Below are 14,643 nucleotides of genomic sequence, written 5' to 3'. Positions count from 1 at the left end.
TAACATGTTCTCCAGCAGGGGGCGCGTGACGGCTCAGAAAGCCCATTTGAGCCAAACCCAAATTTACGTATCAGGACGTTTTTGGTGTCTCGCCGGAGATTTGTAGACTAAAAAGTTTAATATTTAAATCTGAACATTCTAAAGTTGGTCTTTAATATACAAGAGGAAATCCGGTCCAAAAATCTGTATATTGATATTTAAAAAAATACTTATCCAGGGATCACAAACGACTGTGATTGGTCAATTTTGCCAGCGCTGAGAAAAGTCTTTAACGGAGCGGTTTGCAGTGGATAATAATGTATACATGTATCATAAATTATCGCAACTTTAAACTTTAGCTGTTAAAAAAATATTCAGTGAATAGTTAAAATATGAAGATTATTATTTAGACCCGTCGTACCTGGCCATTTTGAAACCACACTCGGGCCGCTAAGCGTTGTTTTTGTCTCAAACTGCCTTTCTAGTTGTTTATCTATCTCTACCAGTACGTCATCAGTGGTGAAAAAAACTCCACCTTCTTCACAATCGATCTAAACGGCATGTAGAGTGTACCAAACCAGGAAACCACATATTAAACGAACATATCTGGAGAGTTTTTAAATCGATTTGACCCTGAAAGGTGTGTGTAGTACAGTCAGTGTCGTTCTGCCCTGGATGACAGAGGAAGGACAGACAGAAGAGCTCGTGTTGGCTGTTGTTGAGCCATTTGCAAGAAGTGTAGAAGCTAAAGGCACATAACAATTCCCTTGACACATAAATAACCCTACATTTTTTAGTCTATCCATATAACTTTTTATATAACAATGTCATGTTGGGGAATGTTTATACGGAGACGATGCCAGTTCTCCTCTATGTTAAAACTGCATCAACTCAACATCCAACCAATGTGTCATCGGAGAGGTAAGTGTTGTTCGACCGACGGACACAGTACAGTAAGTAGTAGCCCTATTCAAGGACTTAGACGTATTTTTCCTTTCAGGATTCCATGAAACTACTGCTGTCAAGACATACGATGTGAGAAAAGTGGAGTTAACGCCACTGGAGCAGAGGAAACTCACGTTTGACTCGCATGCGCTTGTAAAAGAGCTGGAATCCAGCGGTATGATTAACTGACTACTACAGTACTTACCGAAGTTTTAAGTGTGCTGCCTATAAGTGTTTCATTTACATGGCAAGCCATTTTAATAGGCGATTTATTTCTTAAAATCGACTGTCTATTTTATTATGTTATGTTGTATTTATTTTCAAATTAGATGTATGCATGTAAGGTTAAAAACAGATATTTGGAATTAAAATTATTTATTTACATTTACTAAGTGTTAATGCTTATATAGATCTTTAAAAAAATTGGGCAGTTTTTGTTAGATAATGTTTTTAAAATATGCTTTATTTTACATTCGGCCCTGCACATGTAATTCAGGTTTTGAGAAGAGGCAGGCAGAAGTGATTGTCTCAGCATTGGTGACACTTACTACAGCCAATATGGACATTGTATACAGAGACATGGTCACTGGAGCCCATCAGGTAAATGACTAACAAAACTGCTGTCAGCACAAATGACTATTAATGAACCTCAATGAATGATATGGTTTCTTCATTTGTATTAGGAAATAGCTCTACAACAAATCATGGCTCATCTAGATGCTATCAGGAAAGACATGGTTATCCTGGAGAAGAGTGAATTTGCCAACTTGCGTTCAGAAAATGCAGTAAGAATAAAGTTTACACCTGCATTTAATCCTTTGTTTTTTGCTCTATAATCAGAATAAATAAAGGATAAAAACCTGTTTGTCCACAAAATAGTAATACTAAAATTAGTATTACTAATTTGTGGACAAACAGGTTTTGAAGTTAAATTCAGTTCTTTACCTTCTCAAATATTTCACACTCAGAAAATGAAAACAGAGCTGGAGCAAATAAAGAATAGACTACTGGTAGGTAAAATGTTGTGTGAATTTCAATAATAATTCTGCACAATACATGTTTCTGTTTAATGAAAGCTTTATTTATTTATTATGTTTACATTGAAGGAAGAAAGTCAAAAAATCAGAGCAGATGCAAAGTTAGACATTAATCTGGAGCGAAGTAGAGTTACAGACATGGTATGTGTACATTACTTGTTAACAATTTAACAGTTTGTATTATTTATTTATTTTTTTAATTTAAAGTTATTCCAGTATGGTTTTTATTCCAGTTTACAGAACAAGAGAAGAAACTTATGGAGGTTAAAACCGAGTTCCAAAAAATGGTAAGGTTTAAAAATTGTCATAATCACACAGCATGTTTTAACAGCAACAACAATCATTTCAACTAAATTTACAAGGAAGAATTTTCTTTTCACTATAATTACTTTAATCTTTTATTGCCATTATTCAAAAATACCTTATACCTTTAACCTCAATTTTTCAGAATGCAGATATAGAAAGTGAAGCAGTGGAAACTTCGAAGAAAATCGATATACAAGTAGCCTCTTTGAAAACCCTCCTGGAATCACTCAAGCTAGAGACCGTTAGATATCTTGCAGGTATTTGCTGAAGAGTCTTTTCAAACACATGACAGCTATCTGTACACATATATGACTTGTTTGCAAGTCCTTCAGATAAGACACTGAACTTGATAACCGATAAATTAATCAAGTGCTTTGTTAGTGGCTTAGTTTGTTGATGTAATTTAAATTTATTTTTTTGGGAACAAAAAACATAATCTAAACTGTAAATTCAATTATGTTTTTTTAATCATTATTATTATTATTTTTCACAGCATGCATCTTCACCTGCTTGGCAATTGCCTTGGGATTCTATCGTTTCTGGAAATGAATCGCAGAAAACTGGGAGAAATTTAAAGTTCTGCCGTTTGTTTTAATGCTAATGTATATTTATTTTATTATATTTTTACATTTGAATATTACTTGTTTTTCATGTGAGCATCATAAATGTGTTTTTATTATTTCTTTAGACCAAAGGTGCCTAAAATTTTTACTATGAAGTGCTAAAGATCAAATTCGATTAAGGGCCATGGGCCAGAAGTAAATGTTGCATTATATCCAACTGTATTATATTATTATTTTAAAAAAAAATCACCTCTACATTTCAATGCATTTCAATTAAAACAAAAATATAAATTAGAAATGAAGACATTCTTCAGTGTCTTTTCTTTTTTCTTTTTTTTTTTTTGTGTTTGACATTGTGGGCCAAATCAAGTCATCACAGGCCAACTTTGGCCCACAAGCCAGGTTTGGGCATCTCTGCTTTAGACCAAAGTGCATTCACGCCATGTTGGAATTACCGGAATTACGAGATTCTGACTTGTAAAAAGCGTTCACATCCTCGTAGAACTCATAATTACAACTTGAAAACTCTACATTTTCTGAGAGCTCTTACTTATATACCATGTGACTGCTCTATCACCTGAACAGCTCAGAGTAGAATGTAATTTGTTTAATTGCGGTAATTACCACGTGGTGTGAACGCAGCACAATACCTTTAGTATGTTCCAAAATTCCAATAATTGCCTTTTTTAATATTGCCAATAAATGCTTAGGATTTTGACAATACGCTTTTTTTACAGTACATAATTTTCAGTTTTTGAAAGATATCTCCCAACATTATTCTCTGTCATGCAAGTACAGTTTATAGTGAGTTTATATTTTTTTCAATGAAAATTTCTTTAAAGTGTTAAAAGATTTGATGAGCATGTTTGTATGCATAGACAGGCAAATATCATCTATGTTAAAAGATTTTGGACAATGCCACTTTTTCATTTATATAATAACATGTATTTAAAGTCACCATAAAATTCTTGGAATTTTTTTTTTTTTTTTTTTAATGGAATGTTAAGGGTTATTAAACCTTATCCAAAAGCTCAATCTGATATATTGGGGTCGTTTCACACATATTAGAGTAAAAAAAAAAGATCAATGGGCTACACTATACCCTTACAAAGCATTGCACATACTGGTAATATATGTTTGAATTATAGTAATAACAATTATCAAGTTTTCAGTAATGATATGGCTAAAATGTCCACATAAGTAGTTTTTTGTTAGAACATACATATTCATCAACCTCCATCTTGAAGGTCCACCAGACCGATAATAATCACACTGGTTCTGGATCTTAGAGCTTCATCATATCACTGTAACGTATCTTTAAAGATAAGTCATATAGGAATATGAAGAGCTGTTTACCAATGTTGGTTGAGCAAGATTTCTGAAATAAAATTAAGACGAAGGGTTTCTTTTAAAATGAGAGCTAAACTATGTAGTTTAAATTTAGTTGTAACTAATTTTATTATATACATAGATTTCAAACAGACACACCTTGATATTGTAACATTCAGGGCAAAATAACTGAACAGAGAATGTTCCATTAGCACTGAAACTTTATTTAGGATTATGCATAAAACTAACAACTTTAAACCAGTCAAAAAGCACACAATAATCACTTTTCACACAAGACACTATTTCTTCCTCAGATTTTTATTGAATATTCTGCATAAAGCAAAATTGCCCTTTGAACCTCTGCAAAAAGGGAAAGAAAAAAACACCCCGATTTATTTTATTTTTTTTTTCCATTTTGAACTAAACACATTACTCTGAACCAAATACAGTAGACGACTCTGGAAAAAAAAAAAAAAAAAAACTATTTACATATTGAGGTCAAAGAAATTCTCATAGTAAATTATGTACCATCAACTAATAATAATTTACAATCTGCCCCAAACCTGGATTTAGGGAATTATCAATTACTGAAAAGGGGTTTCCCCTCTTTTTCCCCCTCTTTTCTTTTTCTTTTTTTTCTTTTTTTCTTTTTTGAGGCAAAAAAAAAAAAAAAAAAAAAAGTTATTCATAAATTAGTATTCAACCATCGTTCACCATTTTCAAAAAGTTAGAACAAATGTCTCATTCTGAGAACCAAAAAAATTCAAACCTTTTTTTTTTTTTTTATCAATACTACACAAAGAATACCAAAAATATCTTTATTTATAAATTAAATTATACATATACATTTACCCCCAAATGTACATATTTTGCAGTACATTTCATTGGGCATTCACATGGCAAAAAATACCTGAATTGTGCAGGCAAATACAAATACAAAAATGTATTTAAAGTGACTAGCTGAGGTCCCGGCCCCAGAGTGCTGCAATATAAAAATATCCTTCTTTACAAAAACACAAAAGACCAGCTAAAGTAACCACAAAAATGTGGCTAAAGAGCAGCATAGTTAGAAAATAATTGCACTGGTTTGTGATTCTTCTTCTAACTTAACCTGAACCTCCTCTTTTACCATTGGTGCATCCGTATTGTCCTCGGAGGGCTCTTCCTTAATACTGGAGCATGGCTCCTCATCACCCTGCTCTTGTTTCATGAAAGCTGTTAAAGGGTTTTCTGTAAGCATTTTATTGGGTGAGGGTGTGCAGTCCACAAAAGAGGATGTCTATGAAAAAAGGAAAGTGTTTTAATTGCCTAAATAGAATTTAACTTTTTTAATTAACTTTTTTTTCTCTCCATATAAATGAAATAAAGCTTTACACAAAAGCAGAATCCAAAATACAGCATGTTTCAGCAACAGGACTTCAATATGTAGGTGTGAAGCATGTTAAGATGGCATTCTCTCCATACAAAGTATGAACTTACAAGACAAACTACACATCAACACTTACATTTTTGTAGTCTTCGTAACATGAGGGATGATATGTCTAAAAGAGAGGGGAAAAACAATTAAGTGTTTTATTAAATATCAAAGTCACTGCTATTAAAACATCTGAACAGCTCTTCTTTTCATTAGAAGATTTCCTACCTTTCCATCAACTCTGATGGCATTCTTCAGGTGCCACTCTTCCTCTTCCTCCTCCCAGTACATCTCAAACTGCTCCTGGCAAATCTCACATAGCTGAGAAGCAAGAAAGAGAGGTTTTTAGTTCAGCAGGTACTTTTTCAACAAAAAAGGGTCATGAAACCCTATAACACATTTTTTGACATGTTAACACATTATGTAACACATATAGACGTGTGTTACATAACATGTTATGTAACACATATAGATGGTGTGTTCCACATCAATGAAAACAACAATAGCACTCATTATGTTTATTAAGGGAAAAGTGGTAATTTTTTCATAACTATTTTATCCTTCTGGTTTAAAAAGCAAAGTTGAACCATGTCATTAAAAGTTAGGTATATGCGTTAATTTAGAGTGGTCTGAACTGGAGTCATCAGTTTATGAGCTTTTCTCTGCATTATTCATGAGGATGAACTCATTTAATCCAATCACTGCGCTATATTATGCATGAGATCACATTACAGCGGAAAATTCAAATGTCACAAAAGACTGTTTCTGTTCGTTCACCTCTGCCTGTTCAGCTTTGCATTCGGACGCATCGTAACTCTGTTTTTCTTTCTCCGCTCATATTTTAATAATCATTTATCTGTATAATGAGTGTGCTCTGGGTCTGTGTTTCATTGGTTGTTGCCTCCCCTCCCCACCCTCTACTTCCACTTTTCCACAGCTTTGTACACTAATTTCTTGAGTCTTTTAAAAATCTAAGGTGTGAACGACAAGTGCTCAAACGGGGGGTTTCCATGACTTTAAACTATGAATAAGCACACACAAGTCTATGTAGTTTGTCTTACCTCATGAACGACATCTGCGGCAGCTTTTACACTCTGGAACTCTCTCTCTTTGGCTGCCTCCTGAGTTTTCTGTACAACCTCTTCATGAACTTTTTCAAAGAACTGACTCTTTGCCCTCTCCTCGAGATCAGCGATTTCCTCAAATTCAATCCAGTCCTAATAGACAGCATTTCTTCATGTCAGATTTTTAAAAATCCTTTTTTCCCCTGACCAGGTCATTTCAGTAACACAATTTTCAGACAATATAAATAATGAAATGAGAAAAGATCACATCTAGCTTACTGTTAGAGTGTAGTACCACCGGCGATGTGTAACTTTCTTACTGATGTCCTTCTCGGAACGATTCTGTCTGTAGTGCCAGTCCAAATGATCCGCATACACATCTGTCTGAGATGCTGTAAAACGCATGCCGCAGGAATAGCACTGGATTCCAGTATATAGTTTGGTGATAATGCTGTCATGTCTCCTAAATTAAAGAAATTTTACAAAACAGCTGGTCTCATTAAACCATTTTTCATTGTCACACAATAATAAAAATATTTGTATCAGCTTCACTTATGTCTAGACTCCAGAGAGTATCTAGATGTGCATACTGTTTCATGTCATCCAAAACAAAGCCAGTCAAATCTGGGACATCATCATCTTCCTCTTGTTCCTCCTCCTCTTCTTCTTCAGGCACAGATAAAGTCTGGCTTGCTGATGTGGAGTCTAAGATAGATTATAAAAAAATCTTTAGATAGGTTCATTTGAACTATGAGAGTAGTGTAATTTAATGTCCAAAAGTAAGTGAAACCTAATACAGTATGCATACCAGTTGTTGAGTCTGTTTGTGCAGGTTTTATTATTCCAGTGTTTACAAGTTTTGAAAACAGATCGTTCACATCTATTTGCCTAAATGGCTCAGGCTGTGGAAACTGGGAACCTAAATCAACAATCAATAATTCACAAACTATAATAGAGGTTTAAAGTAGACATGACAATCAATACAAAAAAACAACAACAAAAAAAAAAAAAATGTAGGCTGACAAGTTAACAGTAGTGTATAATTCTGTTTCAGGATATATGAACAACAATAACAAAAAAAAAAGTCATTCTTACCAGGCTGGAAAGAAATTTGGTTTGGTGGCATGAAGGGTTGACCTCCCATCATCTGAAAATACACAACACGCACACAAAAAAAAGTTAAATATCTAGGTTTAACAAAACACCAAGAAAACTCTTCAAAAGTAAGGGAATTCTTGAGTTAGATAAGACTTACAGGCTGAGGAACACTCCCAACACCTGGACCAGGGAATGGACCAGGTCTAAATGAACCTTGGAAATCTGATGATGTAGGGACTGGCACACTGAAGTTGGATGCTTGTGAAACATTTTGCTGCATGGGAAACTGTTGAGCTGGGCCACCAAACGAGTTCATGGGTGGCATGTTGAAATTGGGTGGTGGCACCGCAGGGTTTATCACAGGAGCTTGACCTTGAGTTTGATCGAACATTGTTGGCTCTTGAGGTCTCAGCTGGTTTGGAATATTTGGACCGCAGAATCTTGGAGGACCTTGAGGGTCATATCTTGGCATGACAGGTGGTGCATCAAATCTTATGGGTTCAGGCTGCACTGGGTTCTCAAAGCGCATCCCACCTGACGGACTATCAAATCTAACTGCACCCTGCTGTTCATCAAAATTCATTAGTCTGGCCGGGAACCGTGGTTCCTCGTATCCTGGTGGACCATGTGGCATGTGAGGATTATCGAACCTTGGTGGATTAACAAATCTGTTTTGGTGCATTGGGTGATCGTAATGAATTGGGGCTTGAGCATCAAATCTCACCATGTTATGAGGCTCTATGCATCTCATTGGTCTGTGTGAAACTGACGGGTTGTTAAATCTCACAGGTCTTTCATGGCCTTTGGGAAATCTTTCAAACCGGTGAGGGGCATCAAAGCGATGTCCGGGATACCTTACGGGTCCACCAGACCCATCAAATACACCTGTACTGCCTTCATATCGAGGAGGAGGAGGAGCATAAGGTATTGGAGGACCGTCTAATCTTGGCTCTCTCATGTGGCTAGGTGGCACATCAAAGGGAGCTTGAGAACTCTTGTATCTATCAAATCGTTGAGGAATATTCGGTCCATCATGCCGTGGCACATTCAACTGTGGCATAGGTCCTTCTGAAGAGTGAGTCGGTGTATTCCCAGGAGATTCATCATGGTTTCGTCCACTTCCTCCCTGTTCCAAGAAATGATCGTGCCTTGGAACACCCTCTACACTTATTGGACCATCATCTGGGCCTGTACCAGAGTGCACGCTGTTGGGACTTTCAAAACGTGGGCTGATGTCTCCATCAGGCTGTTGATCCATTTCAACTGGAGATGACGCCCGTTCAAAAGGCAGTACTGTGGTTTTTCCACAGGTTCCATCCAAGCTGACTGGGCTTGGTGAATTTCTGAAAGTGGAACCTGTACATGATGGAGGCCTGTCAGTTCTTCTAGGATCTTCATGGTCAGAGACTGGCTTTATGGCATCACCAGACATTTTATTCACATCTGAGCTTTCAATGTATTGTTCAGTCAGTTCATTAGGTTGATAGAGCAACATATCATGCAAAGGCGAATGCCCCTCTTTTTGCACTGTGGAGATAGACAAATGAATATAGGAAATTACTTTAAATTAAGACTCCATTGCAAACACAATCAACATGAACAACAGAGCATTTTTGAATTTGTCATGGTGAAATTGTTAAAAATAAAATTACAAAACTAAAACTACAAGTAATATTAAAAAACAAAAAGAGTTACAATTCACATAAAAAACATTTACAAACAGGACAATTCTTACCTGGGCGGAGGAGTTGTGTTCTTTTCAACTTGGATTTATGCTCAAGATAAGAAAGCGCAGCATCAGACATGGTTCCCAATCCTTGTGGTTTCTTTTTGGATGGATACACTCCCTCATCACACGATTCATCCCAAGAGTCAGACCGCTGTCTTTCCTCTTGATACTGAAAGAGTTGGTTAATTTGATGGGCTACATTGAGGAATTCATCATTGGATATTTCACCCTCAGCATGCCTTTTGCTAGCCTGAAACAAAAAACGTCCAGTTTAGAAATATTGTAGAGTAATAATGTATTAGACCAAGAAAACTTTATTACAAAATTTAAATAAAGAATGAAACTGTCACACCTTTCTTAAAAGATCCCGTTTACTTGCAGAATTGAGTGCTTCTGGTATTTGTATGTTGCTATCAACACTCAAGCGATGTTGCTTAGGTGTACGAGGTGTGGATGGTCTTTGATTAGTGTTCCAAGTCTTGTGTCTCTGGGTGCCCACTCGTCCATGTGAAAGATCTGGATCTGACTGTTTAGGACTGTTTACACAATTTATTAATTTAGTTACAAGTTCAATTTTACCAAGACGAAAAGTGTAAAGAATATATATATATATTTTTTTTTTTTAAAAGTCACTTACTGTTTATTTTCTTCCCATCCACTCCTCCACCTCTTGCCATCTTTTGTGTCTTTATGCTCTGCAGGAGAAATTCTCTGCTGTGGTCCATCTTTCTGATCAGCAGTTCTATCCTCAAGCGGCCTTTTTGATCGTCTCGATTCTGGGGCACTTTTCTTAGTACTTCGTTCATCTCTTACACTCGTCTGTGGAAAAGCATCATCATTATGTGGATGTTTACTTAGCCTAGCCTTTCCAAACTTGGGGGGTGGAGTAATACTCCTGGTTTTTCTCTTTGGAGGTGATCGCCTTTCTTTTCTTTTGGGAGAATGTAACAGTGGCGAACGTGATCTTGACCGAGACCTTTTTCTAACATTTGCTTTGTTCACTTTAATTTCTTGTTTCAGAAATGTCTCAAGCCTTTCATGCTTGTTTAGAGAGCCATTTATAAGCTTGCCCCTGGTGCTGCTGGACTTCTGATGATCCAAGTTTTTGACACCTTCATCCCTATCTTTCTTCTCTGAACCTCTTTTCTTCTCTCTGACATCCTCATCTTTTAAATCTGTCCTTTCATGCATCTGCTTATGTAGCCTTGGGTCCTTCTTAATCATTTCAGCAGCCTTTGAATGTTCAGACTCCACTCCTCTGGGTTTAACCAGTATACCTTTTCCAGATGGTGACATGGACTTGGATTTAGGTTTTTCCTCAACGTTAGAGTTATCCTTTTTTGGAATCCTCAACTTCTCCAATTTACTCGGTCTTTCAGCTGAGACTTGTCCTCTTTTTTCTGATGTATTCAGAAAGCTTGGTGTAACCTGACTATCTTTCTTATGCATAACTTGTTCCTTTGCATTTACAGCTCTGTTTAATCTAGGATCTCTGGTTGACAATTTTTCTGATGGTGCTGGAAGCCAAGGTTTGGTCTGTGGTGCAGGAGCCGTTTGACTGACTTTTGGTGAGGTATCAAAACGGGCTGGAGCACTGGCATGGTGGTTTGAACCAATAGCAGGACTGGCAGCCTTGAGGACAAAAAAAAAAAAAAAATTGTGTATTAGGCAAACATCAAGCAGTATGAAGACCAACTACAGCTCCTATGCAGTCCCATTACTTAACACTTCTTCTTGACATAATTCTAAAACTGCAAATAGAGACTTGCAGCTTTTTCTAGATCAGCTTGTTATACAGCATGTGACTATTAAACTCACCAACTGAGCTTTTGTTTGTTCAAGTTCAAGCTCTATCTTCTTTTGCTGAAGTTCTAACAACTGCTTTTGCTTTGCAAGCAACTGTTGTCTTATCATTTGCTCTTGTGTCAAGCTCGGAGCTGGAGGTGGTGGTGCAGGAGGCTTCGGAGATGTTTCCTCAGTCTATGCAAAGACAAAAGCATACATTTCAGATAAACCAAAGCAGTAAATAACTTCCCATGCCTTGGATATTAAAGGATCAGTCAGAACTCTAATGCTTACCGGTTTTAAAAATTTGGGGTTGACATGAATGCTGGCATTCACATTTGGTGGCAGTGGTTTTATAGGCCAGGCGGGATCTATAGAATTCACACGCACATCTAGTGCATACAGCTTCTTCAAGGGGAAAATTTCATCCCATGTGGAACGCAATTTGAAGAGACTTTTTCTAGTGGCCTCATCCACCTAAAGCGAATCAAAAAGAAAGCGGAGGAAAGAATATCTGACTCCTCCATTTATTCTCAAAGAACACTGACAATACTATATAGATTACCATTCAAAAAACGAACAAAAAAAATGAATGTTATTACTATTAAAGCATTAAATAAACTAATCAAGGTGGAATTAATAAGCACAACACAGTATTTTAAATGAGAACAAAGAGCACATGACGTTCAATCAGAAGTAACACCATGGACACAAATTCAAAGAATTATGTACCTTCTCAAATACACAAATAAAGGAATTGACTAGGTTCTTAGCAAACACTTCAAGGTAATCCCCTCCAACATTCTTCACTATGGAATCCACTAAGTACAAAACTGGGAGCTTCTCACCAGGAGGTGCCTAAAGTGATAGAAAACTGACAAGTTTAGAGAACAACATGGGAGAAATGCAAAACTACATTGAATTAGTTTGATTGAGGTTATTAAATGGTTGAAGTTAGAACTAAAAATACTGCACAAAAGACAAAAATTGAGCACTTAGGGTCAAGTCCATGGTTTTGCAGTTTAAAAAAAAAAAAAAAAAAAAAAAATCATCAAAACCAGATCCATCAAAAAAAAAAAAAAAAAAAAGGAGAAAAAGTTCTCAGATGCAGGTGCAAAAAACATCCATGTCCCAGGTTTAAAAAAAAAATTAAAAAAAAAAAATAAAAAGAGGAAAAACTTCTTCAATGTCCACACTTCATGCTCAGCCCATCAAGCAGGAAAAACAGTTTTGTTAGGTTGTCAGTACAATTCAGTTTAAGTTACTGGTACCACTTTATAAACTCCAGTTTCACACAGACTTTTATCAAGAAGCTCAATCCCTTTAAATGGAAAAAATAAAGGGATAAAGCTGATTTCCCTTGTATTTTTTTCTTTCTTGACCATGATTTCATCTCAGGGATCCACTTAAATTCAAGTTTAGATTTCATCTTCATATTGGGGGGAAGGGACAAAAAAAAAAAAAAAAAAAAAACTTAGGGTCTTTCCATGAGTCCAGAAAAAGTTTGACAAGTTGTGACCAACGTGCCACATTGCAGAGAGAAGCAGTTTTTGCAAAATATATATATTTCTTTTTTAAAGTAATTTTTAAACATTCAGCATTGGAACGTCATTAGAAAGGACACTCCATATGCCTTTGTATTAAATAGCATTTAGATTAGACTGAAATCAATATAGCAAACATTACCACAAAAAATACACTGGGAAATAAAGACAAAAGGACATTTCACATAGTTTATTGTCACAGTTTTATACCATTTATTAACAATGCAGTAAAGAATGGAAATTTACTCAGCAATCTAACACCCCAAACCCTTTATTGGTTCAAGTACATAGCAATTTGAATGGCGCACATTTGTATTAAAGACTTAAATCCAGGCGTGCTCATTTTCACGGAGCAGCCCAACACGACTATTTGAACTAGTGCAATATTTCAAAAAGATTGCAAACAAAAACAAGAATATGAAAAATTTCCACGAATTTTCCAAATAATACCCAGCCATCTATGTACATGGGCGGCAAACCACGTGTACAGGCTGATGAGAAGACATGACTACAACCATGGGTATGCAAATGCTTATACTTGATTAACTGTTAAGTGAAAGGACAGAGCGTATTAACACCAGCATTCCTAATCAATAAAACGTTACAAGATGGCTATATGTGCAAAGTACACGTTCTACACAAACAACAAAACGACGACGACTCAAATCGCTGGGGTGATTACATAATACGGAAATGTCGTATTTTTCATATCTAGGGTTCTTATGGACAAATTATGATTCATAACCATACCGTTATTTACATTTCATCAGATAATTATATATGGACATAGAACAAAGTAGCGTATAACCTACTGAAACGTTGGTTTAAGTCAATATATATAATTCGTACTAACATAGAAGCGTGACTGTAGCAGGATGCTATCATTATCCTATAATCTTATTGCGAAGGAAAAACATGGATTATTAACTTCAAGGCAAATGTGCGTCAACAGTAAGTCCGACTTTATGAGCAGCTGGAACCTAATAAGCAGATAAACATGCCGTTTCAACTGGCCTAATTTGGGAATGTGGAACAGTGTGTCTTTCCGAAGCCAGAAAACAGGGCATTTCTAACTGATAATAAATAAAATTATGTGTATACTGAGAAATGTAATCCTAGTTAACGATAATATAGCGTCAAAATGTTTTTCCGTCGATTTAAACAATGTAGTTAGCGAACTAGCTGTGCCGCCGCCATGTTACTGGCCTCATGTCATGTCGTCATTTAACTAACGTTAACGGGCCACAATCGAGCTACAAGACGCTGACTGAAACAAAACAAAAATAAATCTATTTTCATAAAAACCTTGGCAATTTGTGCTTCAATTATTGCGACGATATCCTTGGTGAACTGGATGTTTTCTTCGGCTAGAATGGTGAGCATGTTGATGTGCGGTTTACTGTTGAAAGTCAGATCTTCCAGCGAGGACTGATACTCGCGGCAGGCGTCCTCCCTCGCGCCTTCGTCCGACATCTTTGAGCCGTCGAGTCGAAGGCTGTCGCCACACAATTTAAACTATTATACAAACATTAGTTGCAACACAGTCCTCTTAAACATCTGTACTTCCTCTTGTTTCCTCTGTACGTCGAATGTCGTCCTGTGACTCCTCACGTCTTGCTTTTTTTTTGTAACGATATTTCTCGTTTCTGTTGAGCGTTGCAAAATGTCCGTACTTCAGCGGAGGCTACGCGTCATCTGAAACGTTTTATAGTTGAACGCGCGTCACTGCTTCCCGATTGGTTGCGCTGAAACCCTCGAATTCGTTTGGGTAAAGAAAACTTTTCGCTCAATGTCATTGGTCAAAACAGAACTATTGCATTCAAGAAGAGCCTATCAGAATTAAATAATTA

At 36.3% G+C, this 14,643-nt stretch overlaps 2 protein-coding genes across 2 annotated transcripts; one reads left to right on the top strand and one right to left on the bottom strand.

Moving 5' to 3' along the window:
• Positions 1–149: 149 nt before the first annotated feature.
• Positions 150–3,132, top strand: ccdc90b (coiled-coil domain containing 90B). Its single transcript, XM_051876868.1, has 9 exons — positions 150–900; positions 980–1,099; positions 1,421–1,524; positions 1,608–1,709; positions 1,893–1,934; positions 2,031–2,102; positions 2,195–2,248; positions 2,410–2,524; positions 2,761–3,132. Exons 1-9 carry the CDS (start codon positions 804–806, stop codon positions 2,814–2,816), a joined length of 762 nt encoding a protein of 253 aa, XP_051732828.1. The 5' UTR covers positions 150–803; the 3' UTR covers positions 2,817–3,132.
• A 1,230-nt stretch (positions 3,133–4,362) lies between these two features.
• pcf11 (PCF11 cleavage and polyadenylation factor subunit) lies at positions 4,363–14,513 on the bottom strand. The gene is made up of 16 exons (XM_051876821.1): positions 14,099–14,513; positions 11,982–12,107; positions 11,544–11,726; positions 11,283–11,444; positions 10,102–11,096; positions 9,817–10,000; positions 9,471–9,714; positions 7,893–9,262; positions 7,733–7,784; positions 7,446–7,556; positions 7,228–7,342; positions 6,917–7,100; positions 6,635–6,790; positions 5,802–5,894; positions 5,665–5,700; positions 4,363–5,438 (listed from the first exon to the last, which is right to left on the bottom strand). Exons 1-16 carry the CDS (start codon positions 14,264–14,266, stop codon positions 5,226–5,228), a joined length of 4,392 nt encoding a protein of 1,463 aa, XP_051732781.1. The 5' UTR covers positions 14,267–14,513; the 3' UTR covers positions 4,363–5,225.
• Positions 14,514–14,643: the final 130 nt, after the last annotated feature.

The sequence above is a fragment of the Ctenopharyngodon idella genome, chromosome 21, assembly GCF_019924925.1.
Source record: "Ctenopharyngodon idella isolate HZGC_01 chromosome 21, HZGC01, whole genome shotgun sequence".
Classification (NCBI taxonomy): domain Eukaryota; kingdom Metazoa; phylum Chordata; class Actinopteri; order Cypriniformes; family Xenocyprididae; genus Ctenopharyngodon; species Ctenopharyngodon idella.
Note: the sequence above shows the minus strand (reverse complement) of the source record. Positions and strands in the feature narration are given on the sequence as shown.

Bases quoted from the DNA above. Each gene is read 5' to 3' on its own strand.
- ccdc90b (XM_051876868.1), top strand. From the start codon at position 804: ATGTCATGTTGGGGAATGTTTATACGGAGACGATGCCAGTTCTCCTCT. The intron at 901-979 runs GTAAGTGTTGTT...TTTTCCTTTCAG, and splicing joins ACCAATGTGTCATCGGAGAG to GATTCCATGAAACTACTGCT. The intron at 1,525-1,607 runs GTAAATGACTAA...CATTTGTATTAG, and splicing joins TGGTCACTGGAGCCCATCAG to GAAATAGCTCTACAACAAAT.
- pcf11 (XM_051876821.1), bottom strand. From the start codon at position 14,266: ATGTCGGACGAAGGCGCGAGGGAGGACGCCTGCCGCGAGTATCAGTCC. The intron at 9,263-9,470 runs GTAAGAATTGTC...CTATCTCCACAG, and splicing joins AACACAACTCCTCCGCCCAG to TGCAAAAAGAGGGGCATTCG. The intron at 6,791-6,916 runs GTAAGCTAGATG...GCTGTCTATTAG, and splicing joins GGTGGTACTACACTCTAACA to GACTGGATTGAATTTGAGGA.